The following is a 19,337-nucleotide window of genomic DNA, read 5'->3' as shown; positions in this document are numbered from 1 at the left end:
AGTGGGTTGGCATTGCTCTAAAAGACCCTTGTTGTTTATAAATCTGGTAGTATGTGTTTTAAAGTCAATTGCGCATCATTCAGTCATGCAGGACTCATTTGCAGGCTGTGTTCTGTTTTGTTTTCAGGCAATGTCAGCAGTGTTGTGCTGTGGCCCAGTGTTTGACAACGTGGGCCTTTCCCCAGATGGCTACCTATACAAGTGGCTTGACAACATTCTGGCTTGTCAAGATTTACGAGTAAGTACTAGCCAAAAATACATTGTTCTAAATGTCTTGATTGTTTCGTCTTGGTTCAGTTGGTACTGACATGTCTAAGCATTGTTCACAACACAGTCTCTTCACACATTAGCCACAGAAGTGTAGGCTTGTTTGTTGCTTACATTACACTATGATGCATCAAAATAAAAAACATAGTAACATTTACCAAAGTTGACCATAAACCAGGCCATAAAGCAAGTCTCCACAAAGTTCAAATGATTGAAATGACACAGGCTGTATTCTCTAATCACAGTGACACTAAGCTAGTAATAGATAATAAAGATAGTTAAGACATACTCTTCCAGATACAGTGATTTAAAGAATACATAAAAATAGAAAGAAAAATATTTTTAACTGAAGAATAATGAAAACACTACTTACTAAACGTGTGGGTTGTAAATAAGGCCTTGCTTAGGATGAATCATATATTGGAAAGAAAAAATACTGAGGTCAGTCACCTAAGAATCCATTTCATGAAGTTAGAAAAAGCATATCACACTCAAAAAAAGCACACTGAAGCAAATAATAGAGATAAGAGTACAAATTAATTAAAGAGGAAAAATTACTAGAATGCACATTTAAATCAAAAACTTGAATTTGTTAAGACTAATAAAATTAGTAAATCCATGGGAAGTCTGATCAGAAAAGACAAGACATGTGTCAATCAACCTCAGAAATGTAAAGGGTCATTACTACAGATGCCACAGATGCTAAAAATAAGACAACATATAAACATCTTTGTGCCAATAAACTTGACATTCTAGATGAAATAGACAAGTGTCTGGAAAACACAGCACAAATGGAAAATCTGAATAGTCAGATAAGTAGCAAAGAAATTTAATCTATAAATGAGAGTGTTTTCACAAAGACAACTTTAGGACCAGTTGACGTTATGGATTAATTCAACACTTAAGAAACAGATTGCAAAGATTTAATACAAATCCTTAAGGAGAAAACATATAGAAAGGAAACACATCTGGATATATTTTATGAGACCCACATAACCTTCATACTAAAACGTGACAAGGATTTAATAATAAAGACAACTAAAAGGCAAATTCATTCTTGAACATAGTTATAGAAACTTTAAGCAAAATATTAAACAATTGAATTCAGTGTATGTTAAAAAGAGGATTCCTCATGATCAAGTTGGGATTATTCAAGAACTGCAAGATTGTTTTAATATTCAAATGTTCTTCAATTCATTTGTATATTAATTATATTAATAAAGTCTCAGGAAGGAAGTATCTTCTGATCATCTTAATAAGATGCAGAAAGAGCATTTAATAAAATTCTACATTCATTCATGAGGGCAATTCCTAATGAAACAAAGAAAAAAAAACTTAGTTTGATAAAGGGTATCTTTAAAAAAAAACACCTATAGTAAACATTGTACTAAACAGTGAATATTGAAAGTGTTATCTGAGGTTAGAATGACCCAGGAAGCCCACATTCACTACTTCCATCAACATTATACTAAAGATCATAGCCAATGGATTAGGGAAAAAAAAAAAAAAAAGATAGCAGGAGTAAAAAAAAAAAAGATAGCAGGAGTAAAAAAGAAGAAACAGTTTGTACAGAAACAGGTGCACAGACTTAGAGAATGAATTTACAGTTACCAGTGGGGAAGAGTTACAGGGACGGATAGCTTGGGAGTTTGGGATTAACATGTATACACTGCTATCCTTAAAATAGATAACCAACAAGGACCTATAGTATAGCACAGGGAACTCTGCTCAATACTGTGTAATAACCTAAATGGGGAAAGAATTTGAGAAAGAATAGACACATATGTATGTGTACATGTGTCACCCTGCTGTACACCTGAAACTGACACAGCACTGTTACTGAACTGTGTGCCAATGTAAGATAAAAACGGGAAAAAGGAGTTTGTGGATTTAAATGTGAAAGCTGAAAAATTAAAGTTTCTAGAAAATAAAATAGGATAATTTAATCCCTGGAGTTAGGGAAAGATTTCTTAAACAAGATGCAAAAATTACTAACCATCAGGAAAGACTAGTTAATAACTTCTCTTCACCAAAAGACACCATTAAGAATGTAAGTAGGCTGGTTGTAGAGTAAAAGAAGATATTTGCAACATGGAACCAACAGAATTCTTATCTGGAATATATAAAGGACCTCTACAAATAAATAAGGTAAAGACACTCATAAAAAAAAAAAAAAAGAACAAGAGAATTAAAGAAGCACTTTACAAAAGAGATTATCCAGTACATGCAATGTAAGACATATACAGAAATATTTAAAGCAGTATTACAAAGTCAAGAGCTAGAACAACCCAGATGTTCATCAGTAGTAGAATGAATAAATTGTGGAGCAATCATGAATTAGAATATTATGCAACAATGAAAACAAATAAATGTAGATGCCTTTTAAACATAAATTGAGTGAAAGACACAAAATTATATATATTACATATTAATACCATAATTCCATTTAGATAGAGTTCGAACAGCTCTGACTATTCAGTGGTGGTAGAAATCAGGATGCTGTGCTCAGTCGTGTCTGACTCTTTGTGACCCCATGGACTGTCAACCTCCAGGTCCTCTGTCCATGGAATTCTCCAGGCAAGAATATTGGAGCAAGTTGCCATTTTCTACTTTAGGGGATCTTCCCAACCAGGGGACTGAACCCATGTCTTTTGTGTTTCCTGAATTGGCAGGCAGATTCTTTACCACTACATCACTTGGAGAGCCCAGAAATCAGGAGAATGGTTATTCTTGAGGAGGGCTTCCCTGGTGGCTCAGATGGTAAAGAATCTGCCTGCAATGCAGGAGACCCGGGTTGGAAAGACCCCTTGGAGAAGGGAATGGCAACCCACTGCAGTATTCTTGCCTGGAGAATCCCATGCACAGAGGAGCCTGGAGGGCTACAGCCCATGAGGTCACTAAGAGTTGGACACGACTGAGCAACTTTCACTTTTACTTTCTTTTCCCAACTATGCACCAATAAAAAAAAATTTTTTTAAAGTAATTTTGATATACAGTAAAGTTCTGGGCCCATACCCTATAACATAAGAACAAACAAGTCATAATTTTTCCTTCTCCAATATTATTGCTATGGATGGGAGAATGAATAACTTCAGCAAGAAGTGGGAAAATGTTACTTTCTGAGGGGAAAATAGCCCCCAGACACCAGGCTTGTCCTGGATGAATGTAACCATCCAGTATTTAACAGTAGCTTCAAGAATCATCAGTTAATGATCCTGTTCTATTTAGCATGGTGATCTTTTCATGTGAAAGTCTGATTAAAAAGTGTTTATTGATAGCATATTTCTTTCTCAAAGATTGTCAGCTAAGGTGTACACAGTGTATTTAGTAATCAAGCCTAATAAACATACTCCTCTGATCTTTTTCCGTAAAAGATTTTGTATGCATAAAGGCTTTCCTTTTATATATTTAATTTTTTAAACCAAATACATGTATTGTTCAAAAATATTTTAAACAAATATTTTCAAGTATTAAATATTTGCCAATGAAGTCTGTCACCTTTTCAGAGTTAAAAATAGAGAATGAGGTGGACCCTGTATGATTGACTGACAGTGACTCAAATTTAGTTTATACATTTCAATTTCCAGTTCCAATATTGCATCCTTTTAAAGACCTTTTTGTGGAATAAAAATTAATCAAGATGGATGTTCAGTCTTCACTTTCCTTTGGCCCAGTTTACATTCACTAAGCTCGATTGTTGTGTCTTTCCTAGAATAGTCTTTCATTAAACATGAGGGATTGCTTTTCTCCATGTATTCAGGTTCATCAACTTGGCTGTGAGGTTGTCGTCTTGCTACTGGAACTAAATCCTGACCAAATAAATCTTTTCAACTGGGCGATTGACCGATGCTACACTGGTTCCTACCAACTTGCGTCTGGTTGTTTCAAAGCCATAGCTACTGTGTGTGGAAGCAGGTATGGGTTCTTTAACTGGAAGCTACTGGTCACTGACAACTACAGATTAAGGTTGCTCTTCATCATATTGAGAACTGATTGAGAATTGAGAGCTGATGTTTTTGCAGATATCCAAGTGGAGTAAATCCTAAGGAAATAGAAATGGCCTATCCTTCCCCAGAAGATAGACTGTTCTAAGTTCACAGCTACATTGAGTTTTCATTCTACCAGGAGAATGGTTTGTAGTTCAAGCACCCTTCTTTTTTAGTAGCCTGGAAGTTTATAATGAAGTATTAGAGCAGGGTTTGAAAATGACCAAGATTTCATTTAAGGAATTTCTAGAAATATTTTTGACAAGTATGAACTATAAGCCCTGCAGCCATTTTGAGACCAAACTAAACTCAGGAAGCAACCTAAAAACATTAAATCTCTCTTGAACAAAAATTGAGAAAGGAAGAAGAGGGAAAAAAAAAACGTGTCTCCTGGGATTCCAGAGATTATGCTTTTAAAAAACACTGCCCTCGCTATGTAAATCAGTCATTCAGCAGAGTCGTTCATCTCTACAGTTTATTGAAATAATTTCATAGCTAAGATGAAAGGGTTAATAAAGACTCCCAAGATTACAACAGCTCTTCCCAAGATAGAGCTTATTATGTATTACAAATGGAGAGAAGGCAGCCCACCTTTATTTTTGAAAGGACTCATATAGACTGTTAATTGTCCCTTTTAATTAAATACGGCATTTTAAATAGCTATCCTGAGCTACCAGATAAAGGGAATAAAAGTAAATTCATTTTAAATTCCAATCTTTTATGGTTCTAAATTAATAAGAACAATTTTAAAAGACATCTACTTTCAATAAACCTAAAATTAACATGCTATTTAAGGAGACAAGTTTCTCTTTAGTATTTTTCTTTTATGAAGATGGTAGATAACGTTTCATGTCTAAAGCATTCATCTTCCATAATCTTAGTAGTAAAATTTTTATTATACACAGATTTTAATTTCCATAAAAGTCATATCAGATGATAATCTAAACTGTCTGATTTTCCATTGGTTTATTTCTTGATGTTAGCAATACTAAATAAATGACATTTATCCTATAGGATATTAACAAAATAATATTTTTTTATAAAAGTCTCTTTCTCTGGAGAATTGTTTTATTTTCAGGTATTTCAACATTCTAAAAACAAATTTCTGCTCTTTGATTTTAAAGAACATATTTAGAATCTATGACTTGGATCATAAGTTCATCTGACAAAAGTAAGAGGAATAAAAGTTTCCTCTCTTTGCCGCCCTTCTCCCAGTGAACTTGGTTTGAACTGTCTTAGTCAAATTTATTTCATTGCATGGCCATCTCATAAAATATCACAGTGCATTCCTCTGAATAAATCTAGGGTTTTTTTAGGGAGCACAAATAAATGTTTTTATGAATTTAGCAATATAGTCTCAATTCCAGTAATATCCCAGTCACAAAAATATTAGGTTATAAAGCTCTCTATGTTTACAGTAGGTTTTGAAAGATAGCATCCTAAAATATTCTGGTTTCTTAAACAAATATTGCCTGTCAGCTTACACTCATGACACATCTATTCTGAGGGAAGGTTAGGGCCAGATGCTGCCATGGCTGTGACCTCTCTGCTAAGACAGTGACCAGCACTTGTCATTTCTCACCACAGGGATGTTCAGAATTTCAGAGTTCAGCTATGGCCTGAATTTGTTCTCTTTTCCCATAAATTGTCAGTCTTTGTAGTTTAGATAAGTCTCCAGATTTGTTTGAGCAACTCTGCGCTTAGGTTTTCAGTATTTTTTTCAAAAGTACTTCTGATGTTTTAGACTTTGTCTTCTGCAAGTTTACTTCTAAAAAAAAAAAAAAAAACACCCAAATCACTTATGAAATAATCTGTTCCTGAAAAGTTACACACAAACTAGATCATGTTTTAAATTCCTGAAAACAAGGTATCTGAACAGTAACTCCTACAAGACATACTCTAAAGCAAAGAATTCTTCCTGTAAAGTAATTACTTTATTTTAGTATATATATAATAATTACTATATATTATATATAATAATTACTTTATTTACAATATATGATCGAATATTGGCTGTATTTTTGTAGGAATATGACAATTTATAGGCAGATTCATATATTAAGGAACCACTTGTAATTGACTTTAAAATACCTAAAGGATTTAACATTTTAAAAATGTAGATTAAATTTTTCTGCCTTTAGAATTTTTACATAGCTAGTATATAAATCTTTATATTCGACAGCTGTGACAGTAGGAAAAAATGGTTCTCCGCATTCTTTTCAGTTCCTTTTATTTCTATAAATGTGTGTGTGTGTTGTGAGCTTGTTGGCCTCCAGTCAAAATTATAACTGTAAGTATAACTACAGTCTGACTCTGCTGACATTGAGAGATTTGGAAGTCAGAGTGGAACGTGAATAAGACCAGGGAAAGTGAAGATAAAAATAGAAAGTGATCGTAAAACTGATAATATTAGTTTTGAAGGCTTTTTCATGATATGGTTCGTATTTGAGTAAAAGCTATTAAATGCAGCTCAGTACTATAATTTAGCACAAAAGACAATAGTTCACCTGACAGGCAGCATTAGTTCCAATAACTGTTTGGCTCCTGTGTGTGTTCTCATTAAGTTTTCCATAAATTCCATAAATTATATCACTTTAGAACAGATTAGGAAATTGAGAAAGAGACTAAATGGCTTTTCGAGGTTGTAAACCAAGGTAAATAATGTGCTCTCTATTAAAAGTAAGACCGCTTCCAATCACTGGCTTAATTCAGCAGAATTCTCTTCACATTTAATTAAATACTTAAGAATTCATTGTTTTCACTCTTATTCTCCAGAATACTCCTCAAATATATTTAATAGATGTTTTAGAAGTATATACAAGATCAAAGTTTTAATTTTTAAAGAATTCAGTTCAGTTCAGTTGCTCAGTCGTGTCTGACTCTTTGCAACCCCATGAATCGCAGCATGCCAGGCTTCCCTGTCCATCACCATCTCCCGGAGTTCATTCAAACTCATGTCCATCGAATCAGTGATGCCATCCAGCGATCTTATCCTCTGTCGTCCCCTTCTCCTCCTGATCCCAATCCCTCCCAGCATCAGGGTCTTTTCCAATGAGTCAACTCTTCGCATGAGGTTTAAAGAATTATGTTGGGTTTATTTTTGGAGGTGATTTTTATTGTCATTGTTGTTTATATGCCTGTCTTGCCCTAACTATAAGTCTTTCCTAATTTAAATCAGGTACAGCAAACTTGAATTATTTTTTTTAATCAAGTTTTTTAAAATTTATTTATTTTAATTGGAAGATAATTACAATATTGTGATGGTTTTTGCCATCTATCAACATGAATAAGCCACAGATGTACATGTGCCCTCCCACCTCCCTCCCCATCCCATCCCTCTGGGTTGTCCCAGAGCACCGGCTTTGAGTGCCCTGCGTTATGTATCAAACTTGCTGGTCAGCTATTTTACATATGGTAATACACATGTTTCAATGCTACTCTCACATCATCCCACCCTCGCCTTCTCCCACAGAGTCCAAAAGTCTGTTCTTTACGTCTGTGTCTCCTTTGCTGCCTTGCGTGTAGGGTTGTCAATACCATCTTTCTAAATTCCATATATATGTGTTAATATAGTGTTTGTCTTTCTCTGTCTGACTTACTTCAAAACTTGAATTCTTAAAAGTAAATGCCCCACATTTCTTAAGAGAATAGCATCCATCTATTACCAAAGAAGACAAGGAAGCCTGTCTTTCAGGAATTCCAGTCGTCCTCCCTAACTGGTGATGTGTGGCCCCGTTTGGTTGTGTCACCTGGAGAATTTCGGCAGAGCACAGAGTTTGGGAATTTGGACTCTGGAAACATAATGTCTTGAGATTGAATTCTAGCTCTGTCTCTCATTAAGCTGTGTGATCTTGAACAACTTACTTCAAATGCTTACTCATTTGTGAAATATGAGTGGTAACAGGGTTAGGGTAAGGATCTTGACCAAAGGTCTAGCACATAGTAAGCACCCTGTAAACACTATTATTATTACTATGCTTATTCAACAGCTATTGGTGGCAAAGAGCTATAATGTAATCATATCAACTAGTAAAATCCATTTCTCTTTAGAAGAACTCAAAATTATCTTGTTTCATCAATTAATTCTAGATAAGCCAGAGCTAATGGGTATTTCTCAAATTCTTCAAAATTTCCTCTCTTTCAGATGGAAAAAAAAATCAGTTTTATTTCTTATTTACTTTCTGAACCACATCTACCTTCTGTATTTATTTTACCATTTTATTTTTACTCTGTATGATCATAGCTGTCTTTCTTTTATCCTTCCACTGTCTATGCTGAATAATTAAATACTGAAAAATGTAAGATTCTGTTTCTAAGCCTATTTTAAATATCTAAGTACAGATGTTTTATTTGTACTCTTGCACTCATTGGACAGCTTTCTGATTTTTTCCTTCTCTGGGTTTCTTTAATTTTCTGTATCTGTATTGCTTCTTTCAGTGTGGTTCCCCTTCAATTCCATAACTCAGTTTTAAGCAGCTAATTGAATTCCCTGATTACATGGTTAAGGGCATAACGCTGCATAAGAGGGCAGCTTTGTCTACTCTTCTCCTGCCTTTAAATCCCCAGTGATCCCTAGTAGTTTCCAGTGTTTATTTATATAAAAATATATATGTATTAAGTCCCAGAATCAGAGACAGCAATGTACATAAGACATCTCTGCTACTGTAGGGCTCAGAAGAAAGTTACCTTTCTGTTTTCACAGAAAGTTCTGTTTCCAGATACTGCAGGTCGTAAGAATTCTAAATTAGACTGGTCATGAAATGACCTATTGTGGGGTGACTAGGAGGTGGACAGCACAGTGGATAAGTGTTTGAATTCTTGGGAGTCAAACAAATCTGGGATGGAATCCAGGCTCCACTCTTTCTCCCTGACCTTGAGTGAGAATTTAACATCTCTAAGCCTCACAGGCTTGTTGTGAAGATTAAGTCAGAAATCTTGGTAAAGGACTTGGTATGGTAACTCGCACAAAGTCAGCATGTCCTAACATAAACATTACCCACGGCTCATCCCCATCCTCACCACCATCATTTGGGCAGCTTTGCCCAGTTTCTCATCAACCTCGTGCATTTTTGTTCATTTAAAATTACAGTCCTAGAAAAGTAATCATGTTAGAGTGCTAATTGGTAAAACCACTTTGGACAGTAGTATAGCAGCAGTATCTACCAAAATTTTAAGTATGCCCTTGGACCCTGCACGACCTTGTCTAGAAATCTGTTCTAAAGAAATACTTGCCCATTTGGTGTTTGCGAAGTTATCATAGTGAAAAAAATGAAAATAACCTTTAAACATCTGTCAGTGTGTGTCCAAGGCTGGCTTTCCCAGGAAATAGAACCCTGCAGTGGAGATTTGAGTTCAGGAAATTTATTAGGGAATGTGCTTGGGATCAACGTCTGTGAGGAAGTGAGGGAGACAGGACCTGGTAGAGGAAAGAAACTTCAAGCAATCCCACGGGAAGCACTGCTGGGGAGCGTGCATGACCTTGGTCTAGTCGGTTCCCAGAGAAGGATTCAACCAGAGAGATCAGCCTCCAGCATGGTAGTGGGAGGATGGAGCATCTCTGACCTAAAGGGAGGTCTAGGCGGCACAGCATCCATGATAAGAGTGGTTATTTATGGTTTGTCCATAGTATGGAGCAGGGCTTCTCCAATGGCTCAGATGGTCAAGAATCTCCCTGCAGTGCAGGAGACCTGGGTTCGATCCCTAGGTCAGGAAGATCTCCTGGAGAAGGAAATGGCAACCCACTCCAGTATTCTTGCCTGGGAAATCCCATGGACAGAGCAGCCTGGCGGGCTACAGTCCATAGGGTCACAAAGAGTTGGACGAGACTGAGTGTCAGACCCTTGATACTGTGGAACCCTGTACAGCTGCTGAGAAAACTAAGGTGAGCCTCACTGTCCAGTGAAACGTGGACATGTAGGTAGTATAAGTACATTTAGGTTTAAAATCCTGTGTACTGGAGGGGTATTTTGACATGTATAATCTTTCAAGAAGCTATTCTCTATGCATAGAGTGTACCCCATGTTACCCCTTCCGTGGCCTTGCTAACAATCCCCCGTCTCCTGGTGCTTCAGGACTCAGTTTATTTGTTTCCTCCTTGGAAGAGTGTCTTCTAACCCCAAGTCTGATGTAGTGTCCCTTGTCAGGATTTTTGTATCATCTACAGACAATCCCAGGTTCCTCCTCATAACTAGACTGTATAGTTGTCTCCTTAATTCAACTGTGAGTTTCCTTTAAGAGAGGGCACCAGCCTGACTAACTTAATATCGTCAGTACTTTGCAGTTGTTTGATGTTTGGTGCTCAATACATTTAGACGGATCGAATAAAAATATTTTAAATTAGTGAGCTGCTGAGTTTAGACATATTGTCTTCTGTCTTTTCCTCTTGTTCTTGGTTTTCATCAAAAATCTATTAGCAATAGGTAGACTTATGTGTTCATTGAGCTGATTTGACAATATTCAGTTTTAACCTCAGAGCAGTTTCCCTTCACCTACTAATAAACAGCAGATGGGAACGGTGAAATGGGCTTGGGAATGTCCTTAGTAAGTGTGACTGAGGTCAGTGTGCCATCTAGAATTTTGAGAGGTAGTGATTTGTCAAGGTTACTAGCCAGGCTATCGCATAAACTGTACTGTTTTGTTTTGTTTTAGGAACTATCCCTTTGACATAGTGACGCTGTTAAACCTTGTTCTGTTCAAGGCCTCTGACACCAACAGAGAGATTTATGAAATCTCCATGCAGCTCATGCAGGCACGTATCACTGACTGCAGAGAAACTTCCATCCCTGAACACAGAAAATGGAAGTGGTCGTTGATCACTGGATTGCTGTTTATTGATACACATTCATGTATTTCTGCATATCACTGGTGGATATGATGAGTGAGAAAATAATAATTATCTCTAAACTTAGGCAGTAACTGATGCTTTGCCTTTCATACAGTATTAAAATATGCATTCATTAGTTTTATTACAAGACTGTATTCAATATAAATACTCTTGAGATAACCAGCCAATGCTTTTTCATACTGTTTATAACTTGTATATTTCTTTTTTTTATTGTGGACACATGAGAATGGTATAATTTGAACAAGTCATAGTAGAAAACTGGTAACAATATTATCTCAGTTTTACAAATACGCATTTTTACATGTGTTTACACGAAGCTACTGTCCTACTTCTTTCTAGATCCTTGAAGCAAAGCTTTTTGTGTACTCGAAGAAAGTAGCCGAACAAAGACCCGGCAGTATCCTGTACGGGACACACGGCCCGCTGCCACCCCTCTACAGCGTGTCACTGGCCTTCTTGTCGTGCGAGCTGGCCAGGATGTACCCCGAGCTCACTCTTCCTCTCTTCTCAGGTACCGTGCAATAGTCAGTCATGGCATGTGTGATCCTTTCTGCCCTAAGTATTCTTACTCTGAAAATTCTAGTGTTATTGAGAGTCAAAATTATTGATAATACATTCGTCAATCAAAATTGCATTGGGCTAAGATCAGTTAGCCAAATGCCCAATGCCCAGTGGCAACACACTCCAGTGTCCTTGCCTGGAGAATCCCAGGGACGGAGGAGCCTGGTGGGCTACCATCTATGGGGTCGCACAGAATCGGACACGACTGAAGAGACTTAGCAGCAGCAGCAAGTTCAGTTATCCCTGGAGTAGGAAATGACCACCTGCTCCAGTTCTCTTGCCTGGAAAATTCCATGGACAGAGGAACCTGGCGGACTTCAGTCCATGGGGTTACAAAGAGTTGGACACGACTGTGTGACTGAGCACGCATGCAAGTTCAGTTACATATAAAAGTAAATTGTAGAATACCCTTAAATATGAAAGAGTGTGTGTATCTAAAACAGTGTGGGTATAAACAAGCATAGCACAAATATGAGGATGCTTAGATGAGTCATAATCACTATGTATGTAAAACTTTCCCAAGAAATTAAATATGAGTGATATAACCTTATCCCCTGGAGGGGGAAATGGCACCCCACTCCAGTATTCTTGCCTGGGAAATCCCATGGATAGAGAATCCTGGTGGGCTACAGCCCATGGGGTCACAAAGAGTCAGGCACGACTGAGCATGTGCCCGCCCCCCGCCCCCCCCCCCACACACACAACTTCTCATACAAGTAATTGCTGTCAGTTGCTTTTTGGTGATGATGTTGATGGAATTTTGCATCTTGAATGTTGCTACATATATGATTTGTTGAGAGTTTGATTTAGGGCACAAATTTACAAGTAATCTTTGTGAATAATGTTTTGGAAAATCCATTTATTTGAGATAGGTTGGTCACATCCTTGCACTGTGCTTGAAACAGTAGGAGGACTCAAGAAAAACCTTTTTGATAAACTAATTTTCTTCTTGGAAAACTAACATTTATTTTTCTTCACTTTGACCAAGATTTGAGTGCTGCCTGTACGCCAGGCACTGTGCTTGGATCCTAGAAATACAGAGGCAAATAAAGCAGTCTCTCCCATCAAAGCTCATCGTCTAGTAATAGAGAAAAATGTACAAGCATATGATTGTGATACAGTGTAGCAATTTAAAAATTACACTCTGTATGAGATGCACATTGTGTGAGATGGAAGATCAAGAGGTCATCAACTATTGGGTCAAGAATATCAGGAAAGACTTCCCAGAGAAGTTGATGTCTGAGCTGCAGTTTGAAAGAAGAGTAGAAATTTGCAAAGCAGATAAGTAGTTGACATTGCAGTTGGCAAGTGGATTGGCATTACAGGCCAAGGAAATAGCGTATGCATTGGCTTAGAGGTATAAGATAACTTGATGCATTTGCGAGATTATATAGGGGGTTTGGCTAATATAAGATGCAGAGAAGGGGGAAAGTTTGAGATGGTTATGGACAGAGAGGCAGAAGTCAACCTTGGAAGGCCTTTATTGTGTTCCTAGGAGTTTGCAGGTCAGAGACTGACATTCAAGCAAGCTGCTTGGGTTTTGAAAGCCACTCATCAGTTTCAAACAAGAAGAGAGAGGGGTGAGATCAGAGTGAAGTTTTAGAAAGACTCTTCCTGTAGTGCAGTGAATGGATGACAGAACATCCCGTCTAGAGAGAGGAGAGCAGTTGAGAGACAATGACACCAGTCCAAGGAGGATGTGATGAGGACCTGAGCATGAGAGCAGAGGGGGAGACCAGAGTCAAGGGCTATGGGCAGAGCACACGGAGGAAATGCCTGGTGTGTTATCTGGAAGGTAGGGGAGTGGTAACCCCATCTGGAGAGCTGATTCGAGGAGAAGAGGAGGGTCCAGGCGAGGCAGAGATTATGAGCTCACACTCAGATCAGTTTGGGTTATCGGGTTCAGGTATCTGTTGGACACCCTTGTGTATAGAGGGAAAGCCCAGTGGTAGTAGCTCATGGAAGACCATTTAGGACAAAGCCACAGGAATAAATGAGGTCATGAATGGAGAGAGTACAGAGTGAAAGAAAAAACCTGGACCCCAAACTTTTAAGGACCAGGCCAAGGAAGGGTGAGGGAGCAAAGAGGGAAGGGAGGCACGTTTATGGAAAGAGAACACCTAGATGGTGTGTTTCATGGAGACCTAGAGAAGACAGGACTTAGGTAGAGGGAGTGAGTGGTCCACAGCCTCCTACAGAATATGAGACCCTGGGGGATAAAGTCTGAAGATAACCCTATGAATTTCACAGTTCGTTGGTAACTGTCTATCATTTCCAGGGAGAAGTAGCAGCAGAAGCCAGACCTTAGGGGCTTGGCTGAGAAAGAAGCAATGAAAGAGAGGATGGGGCTTACGGTGAATGCAGTCAGAGGATGAGCTAGATTTGAGCTTGTTTCAAGGGAGAAGCTGGTAAGAGGAGAGAGTCTGACAATTGGAGAGAGAGAAGAGACATAGTTTAGCAGATTTGACAAGGAAAAAAGCTCATGTAATGAGTTGCAAGCAAGTTCAGCCTTAGTTTTTGTCAAGAATTGACCTTTTGGCTATTTCAACTTATGAGAAATAACTTTTATAAAATGGCATGGAAAAATAAGGAGATTATAATGGAATCCTAGCCTTTGTTTATACTGCCTTTACTATTAAAAACCCCGCGGTGAGATTTTTACTGCCTGTAGTTTCATATGACTTAATTCCTTGTAAGAAGCCAAGCCAGTTATTTAGGTCTTGCCCAAACAGCCAGAAAATGATTTAGCATCCCACTGACATTGTTTTACAGTGTATTTAATTCGTTTCTGGAGAGGTGAATGATGTCTGCATGTCACAGCATTTTTTTTTTTTTCTCTTTTCTCTTTAAAACATCTTTACAACTGATCTGGAAGCATAGGGTATCCCAAACAGAGATCCCTACCCTCTCGGACTTACGACTAACAGACAAGATGTAGTAAACAGCATCAATAAGGAAATTGCTTATAAATTGTATAAACATGAAATTTATAAATACAAACTTGTTTTACATAAATAAGTAATATGATAGAAGGCGATTACTGCTCCAAAAAGTCTGTAGATTTTTTATACCACTGTTGAAAGATGACCGTCTTACAATAGTTGTCCCTATGACTGGAAAGACTTATTTCTCTCCCAAGTCCCAGTGGTTTCTGTTGTTTAATCACTAAGTTGTGTTCGACTCTTTGGGACCCAACAGACTATAGTCCCCTAGGCTCCTCTGTCCGTGGGATTTCCCAGGCAAGAATACTGGAGTGGGGCGCCATTTCCTTCTCCAGGGGATCTTCCTGACCTGATGTGAAACTCACATCTCCTTTGTTTGCAGGCAAATTCTTTACCACTGAGCCACCAAGGAGCCTCCCCCTGCCCCAGTCCTTTCTAGCAGAGTTTAAATGGTTCTTTTGCCATCAAAGTGCCCCAGATCTTTATAAGCAGAATCATTTTCTTCCATCGAACCCCAAAGGACTCTGTGCCTCTGTTGCGTCATTCGTCACTTTCTACCTGGCCCCAGGGTTATCTGTAGACGCAGCTAGTCTCAGAGCTTCCTCCTCAGGAGAGGACCACATCTTTAATCTTTGCTGTCTCCATGGGGCCTGGAAGAGCATTTTACGCCTAGAAAAGGTTCGGTATATTGGACTAAATAAGTGGTGTGCTTTTATAGGGATCTGAATATGTGTCATGAAAGTCCATAGTTTCAGTCATCACATCCATATAAGTTTGGACATTAAGTCAATTTTGAGATTTTGATCTGTGTGATATATAACAGCATAACATGTCTGACTTGTAGCACAGCATTAAATATACTCTTACTCTTCAAAATACAAGAGTTGTAATTTTAGGAAAAAGGCCAAATCAATTAAAGTCTCTGTTTCGAGGATACAGTGGCTCATCTCCTGGCATCTGTGTTGTTCTGTTGTGTAGCAGGCACGAGCTCTCTAAATGAGATTACATGCCATGCGGGATGGTAACAGATGCATTACGCCAAGCTTTCTAATGTCCCTTGGGATAAAACGAATTCTTCCGCAAATATTAGAAACAGGAGATGACTTCAGAGCTTGCAGCAGGTATATAAAGCTGTGCTTGTGTTTCTATAGAAAACTTACTCAGATTATAAAACGAAACGCTGCTGCCAGTGAAACAATGCAGAAATGCTATCAGAGGAAGTAATGGTGAGAAGACTGGCCATACACTTGTACCTTTTGCACTCATTTATTTCATAAGACACAGCACAGCATCAAGCACACACCTTCCACACAGTTGGCAGTTTTCTCGTGGACACCACAAATGGGACATCACACACTGGGTTTGTTCTTCCTGGAGGGTTGAAGCTTACTTTTTAACAACTCATGGCTCATGCAAGGCACTTTGTAAAATTTAGGTATAATGGAGAGAATAACAGTCATTATTATGATAATCCTAAGTAAGTGTTAGTCCCTCAGTCTTGTCTGACTCTTTGTGACCCCATGGACTGTATCCTGCCAGGCTCCTCCGTCCATGGAATTCTCCAGACAAGAGTACTGGAGTAGATAGCCATTCCCTTCTCTAGGGGATCTTCCTGACCCAGGGATCGAACCCGGGTCTCCTGCATTGCAGGCGGATTCTTTACTGTCCGAGCCACCAGGGAAACCCATAATAATCCTAACTGCTGTTTATTAAGAGCCTGCTGGATGACAGGCATATTGTGTCTTTTAATCTTCACAATCAACTAGTGTGGGACCTGATTGGCCCATTTTACAGATGAGGAAACTGAGGAACAGAGAACTCCAGTAACTAACCCATAGCCTCATGCAGCTAGTATGTGGACAAACTGGGATCTGGGCATATGTCCTTCTGATTCCTGTTTTGTCTGCTCCAACGTAGTACTTCCGCTACCTGTTCACCTTTTGGTTCAGTCTGATGAAATGACGTGGCTTGCGGTCTCTGCCGTTCTCTGCAGAGGTCAGCCAGCGCTTCCCCACAACGCATCCCAACGGGCGTCAGATCATGCTCACCTACCTGCTGCCCTGGCTGCACAACATCGAGCTGGTGGACAGCAGGCTGCTCCTCCCGGGGTCCAGCCCCAGCAGCCCCGAGGACGAAGCCAAGGACCGCGAGGGAGACGTGACGGCTTCTCAGGGGCTGAAAGGCAGTGGCTGGGGCTCCCCGGAGGCGACGTCCCTGGTGCTGAACAACCTCATGTACATGACGGCCAAGGTAAGCACTGAGGAGCTGCACCTTCTTCACGGGCTCCCGCGTCCCAGGAAACCCGGGGTAAATCAAACCCCAGGAAAGTGGTGCCTGCCATTAACAGTCCCAACAATAGGGTGTGGATGGTGGGGACGGTTGCACAAGTGTGAACGTGCTTCAGGCCACTGAACAGCCCACTTAAAAATGATTACAGTGGGTCACTTCATTATGTGTATTTTAGCACAGTTGTAATCGTGATCCCAGTTATCATCCTTATTATATGATCCTAGCATTTGAATCCAGAGAAGGCAATGGCACCCCACTCCAGTACTCTTGCCTGAAAAATCCCATGGAAGGAGGAGCCTGGTAGGCTGCAGTCCATGGGTTCGCTAAGAGTCGGACACAACTGAGCGACTTCACTTTCACTTTTCACTTACATGCATTTGGAGAAGGAAATGGCAACCCACTCCAGTGTTCTTGCCTGGAGAATCCCAGGGACGGGGAGCCTGATGGGCTGCCGTCTTTGGGGTTGCACAGAGTCGGATACGACTGAAGTGACTTAGCAGCAGCAGCATTTGAATCATCATGTGAATAAGTATTGTGCAGTAGTGAAGTGTGCATTATAAATTCTTGAAAAGTAGCATCTTTGTGATGTGTGGCCATTCTCCCCCTTCTTAACGATTTTGAGATGACTGTGACCCTTGAAATGACTTTTCATCAGACATTTTGCATCCTCACATTTTTCCCACGCATCTCCCGGGCCGGGTTTTATTTTGTCGGTTACAGTATGGGGATGAAGTTCCTGGACCGGAAATGGAAAATGCCTGGAATGCATTAGCCAACAACGAGAAGTGGAGCAACAACCTGCGGATCACCTTGCAGTTCCTGATCAGCCTGTGCGGGGTCAGCAGCGACACGCTCCTCCTGCCCTATGTGAGTGCCCCTCCAAGGCTGGGGTCCTTATTCTGTCGCTGGCTCCATCCACTATTGCAGGTCAGAATGTTATCATCGCACGAGTAGAATAGAGGTGTCAGATTTCGTCAGTCCCGCTCATCTCCTGTGAGCTTTCTAGATGGTACATAAAAGTTCCCTTCTGCCCCCTGCATTGCAAGCTAGCGTCCTCGTGGCATCTCTGTCATCCCCTTTGTAAGTCTTTGGACCCGGAAACTTTGAAATTAAGGAGTCCACATCCCAGGTGGCACTAGTGGTAAAGAACCCGCCTGCCAATACAGGAGACGTAAGAGACACGGGTTCGATCCCTGGGTGGGGAAGGAGGAGGGCATGGCAAGCCACTCCAGTATTCTTGCCTGGAGAATCCCAGGGACAGGGGAGCCTGGTGGGCTGCAGTCCATGCAGTCCCAAAGAGTGGAGTATGACTGAAGCGACTTAGCAGCAGTAGCATTCTTTTCGTAATTACCTAAATCTTTCTTCTAGAAACATTAGACCCATTATGTAAGAGAAACTAGGTAACACATTATATTATTATTAATAAAAATTGTTCTGTGTTTACATCCTGATGCTCTTAAAACAATAAATATGCAGAATATTCCAGTTTATCTCTTCAAAGATAGGTAGTAAAAGAGAGAAACAAGCAACAGGAAAATCCTAGTGACACGCCCACCGTCCTGTCTGTAGTTAAAGGTGAGGTGATCAGTGAAATGCCTGCGTTGTGAAAACCCTGCACAGTTGGTGTCTTTGCTGGTTGTTTTTCTGAGAGGTTTCGTGCCTGCCTGCCCTGCTGTTCTGGGCCGTGTAAGCCTCATTGCCGCTGCTGAGCCTCAGGCTTGAGGGTTGCAGTAATGCAGAGATTTAATCCAGAGTTATTTTTAAAACTTAAACCATGCAAACAGCTCAAACTCGTCTGTTTCTCTGGTTGAAGGGAGTAACGGGAGACTGAGTTCCTTTTTAAATGAACACAGCTAGCAGTTTTTCTCCCATGGTTTGCATAAATAAAATACTTTCTCAAGATAAGACCTTAGATGGTAAGGTTTGTTTTGTTTTGTTTTTTTGGAAGATTTTTGTCTTTTTTGTGGACCATTTTTAAAGTCTGTATTGAATTTGTTAGAATGCTGCTTCTGTTTTATGTCTTGGATTTTTGGCCTCAAGGGATGTGGGTTCTTAGTTCCCTGCCCCCACTGGAAGGTGGAGTCTTAACCATTAGACTACCAGGGAGGCCTCCAGATGGCAAGTTTTAAGTTTAGATAGAAGTCGTCTTTAGTCCACAAGTTATCCCAAAAGTAGCTTTTGTAAACTCAGCCATGAGGGAAGGTAAGACTTTTAACAACCCCCTCCTATCAGGTGTACATGTGAGAAAAGGTGACTTTTGTTTTTGTCTTTAGGTTGAAGATTGGCTTTTAAAAAAAAATGTATTTTCTATTGGAGTGTAGTCAGTTAACAGTATTGTGATAGTTTCAGGTGAACCGCGAAGGGACTCAGCCATGCATACACAGGTATCCATTCTCCGCCAGATGAAGACTCCCCTCCCATCCAGGCTGCCACATAACCCCGAGCAGA

At 39.6% G+C, this 19,337-nt stretch overlaps 1 protein-coding gene across 8 annotated transcripts in view; it reads left to right on the top strand.

Moving 5' to 3' along the window:
- The window catches only part of FRY (FRY microtubule binding protein), a 328,350-nt gene that overhangs the window by 236,675 nt on the left and 72,338 nt on the right, over window positions 1-19,337 (top strand). For all 8 annotated transcript variants that reach the window (NM_001205616.1, XM_024999814.2, XM_024999812.2 and 5 more), the window contains 6 exons: window positions 128-238; window positions 4,028-4,182; window positions 10,902-11,001; window positions 11,437-11,608; window positions 16,594-16,850; window positions 17,610-17,756. In NM_001205616.1, the coding sequence (NP_001192545.1) occupies window positions 128-238; window positions 4,028-4,182; window positions 10,902-11,001; window positions 11,437-11,608; window positions 16,594-16,850; window positions 17,610-17,756 (942 nt within the window). The remainder of the gene's footprint in view (window positions 1-127; window positions 239-4,027; window positions 4,183-10,901; window positions 11,002-11,436; window positions 11,609-16,593; window positions 16,851-17,609; window positions 17,757-19,337) is intronic.

The sequence above is a fragment of the Bos taurus genome, chromosome 12, assembly GCF_002263795.3.
Source record: "Bos taurus isolate L1 Dominette 01449 registration number 42190680 breed Hereford chromosome 12, ARS-UCD2.0, whole genome shotgun sequence".
In the NCBI taxonomy this organism is placed as follows: domain Eukaryota; kingdom Metazoa; phylum Chordata; class Mammalia; order Artiodactyla; family Bovidae; genus Bos; species Bos taurus.
Note: the sequence above shows the minus strand (reverse complement) of the source record. Positions and strands in the feature narration are given on the sequence as shown.